This window comes from Cupressus sempervirens, chromosome 1 (genome assembly GCF_028749045.1).
Source record: "Cupressus sempervirens isolate cs-2001-9-10 chromosome 1, ASM2874904v1, whole genome shotgun sequence".
NCBI classification, from domain to species: domain Eukaryota; kingdom Viridiplantae; phylum Streptophyta; class Pinopsida; order Cupressales; family Cupressaceae; genus Cupressus; species Cupressus sempervirens.
The window spans coordinates 727,791,755-727,794,829 of NC_143118.1; the positions used below are offsets into that span (position 1 = coordinate 727,791,755).

Here is a 3,075-nt window from a genome sequence, read left to right on the forward strand (position 1 = left end):
ATTAATTACTCTTCTATGAAATTCACACCTATTTGGAATATTCTTTTATAGTATCTATGAGTTTATCTGGTGGGTCGTTTAGGATAGTGGAAATTGGGTAAGGTAGGAGGTTTGTCACAAATATCAATTTAGCAATTTGTTGGATGGTAAGCTATAAATAGTTATACATCATAATTATTTTACAATTTGGTGAATATATAATATTTTATATTTTTAAAGTATTATCTCTACTTTGTACAAAAGAGGAGGTATAGCTGATAATTAGTTTTGAAGTGAACATGATTAATACTTGTTGAAGCAACTTGTAATAGCAATGTAACTTTACAATAATATTTTGTTGACATTGTAAACATTACTTACTCTTCTAAGAATTTTTCACCTATTCGAAATATTCTTTTATACTATTTATGATGCTTTTATTTTTAATGATTTTAAGTTATTAGCTAAACATATAAGAATGTTAAAACATCTAATTTAAAATTTATAAATTAATCTACCTAAAATACTACTTTTATACCACAAATTAATAAATATTTAGACATGTAATATTACTATGTGAATGTGACAAAAATTGAATGAAAAATAAAACACATCAACTTCTACAATAATAATTACCATATTTCATTTCTTAATTAAATGATCAAGCAATTCATATAAATGTTTACATAATTCAAATAATTTATGCTTGTTTCAATTTTACATTTCTTTCATTTTATATCAAAATAGTTTTAATAAAGATATGTAATTTCATTGAAGATTGAAGAACTAATAGAGCATTAAAGAAAATATTAAATCTAGGTACAACTAAAGCTAAAAGAAGAATGTGATACATGTATGATAGAAAGTTGTTTCTAAAAAGAAAGAAAGAAAGATAAAGACATAGTATGATTGCAAACTTTAAAATCATCTTTTAAAATGTGAAGTCCTTAATCACAAATGACATTATAGTCAACAACTAGGAAACTAGCCACAGATGACATTATAGTCAACAATTAAGAAAGCTACCCACAATCTCTAGAATCTTATGTGTAAGCTCCATGAAAGAAAGAGATTGGTACAAGGTCAATGAGATAGAAAGATCATTGTTTTTTATTACAATATTCAATATTCAATCAGTCCCATGTTAGAACTAGCAAAATAATCAATCACTCCCATGTCTGAAATAGCAAAATAATCACATATAAGAAAATCTTTTCATCTAAAACTAGAAATAAAAAACAGACATGAAATCGGAGGGAGTACTAAATATTCTAATAGAACCATACGCCAGGAAAGCTAAGCCGTGGATGAAAAGCGGTTTGAAAAGCAGATTCAGTGGAACACAAAGGTAACAATTTTAGGTGGAAAGAAACCTAAACACCTAATGAAATTAGTCATATATATGCGAAAACTAAATATCAATGCCAAACGTCTCATGGCTTATTATACACAGGCGACGTTCCACATAACCCAAATACGGCTATTAGGATCTGGGTATTATTTTAACAGGCATTGCAATCTCTTTAATTTCTGGGATCCCCTTCGAGGTAACATTGAAGTTAACGTTTGAGACGTTTCGCAGCGTTAATATATTCAATTATGGTTGTAGCAATTTTCTCCAGCAGATCTCCTTGGTCCCTGATTAACACGACAGAACCACTATTAAAATACACTCTGCATTATAAGAAGCAGAGTGGGTTAGGTGTTGTAAAGAGAGAAAAAAAAAAAATTTCAGAAAACATTAAAGAACAGGATAGAAAAGCTAAGGTTTATGTTTCTCTCTAAGAAAGAGAACGTTTGTGTATCGATAATATAATATACTATTAAACAACGGTACTCAAGAGTGTGGATTTGAATATTACCCTTTGAAGATATAGCCCTCTATACGTGAAACCTTACGCAGAGCCTTCTTCCATTTCTCAAGCTTTTGAGGCTTGATTTTCCCAGTGTCCTTGTGCACCTGGAATGCTCGAGCATAATCTCCATCTTCATCTTTCATGCGGAGCTCAGAAGGCTGAACTCCAAAGAAAATAGGAACTATTGGTGCTCCACTCTTGAGCATAAGATAGAGTTCCTTCAAACACCATGTTGAGTCTGCATAGTTGGTGGAAAAAATGGCTATGTGCACAGAGGATGTGCGGATTGCTTGCTTTATGGATTTGGGTATTCTCTTTCCCACTTGAATTGACTTCTTGTCTAAGAAAGCATTGTACCCTTTGTTTTGGATATTGTGATAAATGAGGCTCGCTAGGGTTTCTTTCACATCGGCTCCGCGGTGATTGATGAAAACGTTGTATCTCCTTTTGGGTGGGATGGGTTGACAGGTAAAATGGTGCATTTGGTGGGAGGCATTGGGGTGAGTAATTTCCATGAATTATAGAGGACTGTGGATTTTACCTTTACATAAACATTCTCCTGACACCATTATAAAGAAATTGGCCAGACGCACACGTCACGTATAAATATTCCAATTCACACTCTTCTTGAGTGAGCTGTAAAATTCTGTCCTTGCCTACACAAAGCAAGACTTAGCCTATGTCTTCTAAATTACCAATTAGGGATATCTTTTACATAGAAAATTCTGTATGTCAGAAAATTAGGTTACATTTGTAGGATTACATCAATGCAATTTCTTATTAAAAAAAGTATAGAACAATATTATGATAAAAATATTTGAACAGATTGTTATATTAATTATAAATAAGAATCAGGAGAAATTCTTTAAGAGTAAAGTATACATGTATTAAAACATTTGATTAAATTGTCTTTATTGTTATAATATGAATGTATTAAAAAAAAATTGTTCCTTAAGTGTAGAACAAGAATCAATATTATTGCTATGATATATATGTATTAAAAAATTAGATTGCTATATTTTTAATAAACAATAAATTGGAAAATAGCAATGGACATAGGGATAGTCCTTCTATTCTGCTTATTATCAAAATTTTATATTTCAAATACTCTTGAACAATTTTATTAATCACACTTACAATTTCATACTTCCAAATTTGTAGAAAACAACTCTTAAATCACAGATAAGCTTTGATCTACATTTTTCAAAGGATATTTAGAGGGATAGTAATTTGATCAATG

General features: G+C 30.3%; 1 protein-coding gene across 1 annotated transcript; it reads right to left on the bottom strand.

The window, feature by feature from the left end:
• Positions 1 to 1,538: 1,538 nt before the first annotated feature.
• On the bottom strand, positions 1,539 to 2,350 carry LOC149579996 (putative 2' cyclic ADP-D-ribose synthase BdTIR). Its single transcript, XM_089802933.1, has 2 exons — positions 1,842 to 2,350; positions 1,539 to 1,617 (listed from the first exon to the last, which is right to left on the bottom strand). Exons 1-2 carry the CDS (start codon positions 2,348 to 2,350, stop codon positions 1,539 to 1,541), a joined length of 588 nt encoding a protein of 195 aa, XP_089659059.1.
• Positions 2,351 to 3,075: the final 725 nt, after the last annotated feature.

Coding starts and splice junctions, on each gene's coding strand:
- LOC149579996 (XM_089802933.1), bottom strand. CDS start 2,350: ATGGAAATTACTCACCCCAATGCCTCCCACCAAATGCACCATTTTACC. Junction 1,618..1,841: donor GAGGGCTATATCTTCAAAGG/GTAATATTCAAA, acceptor CGTGTTAATCAG/GGACCAAGGAGATCTGCTGG.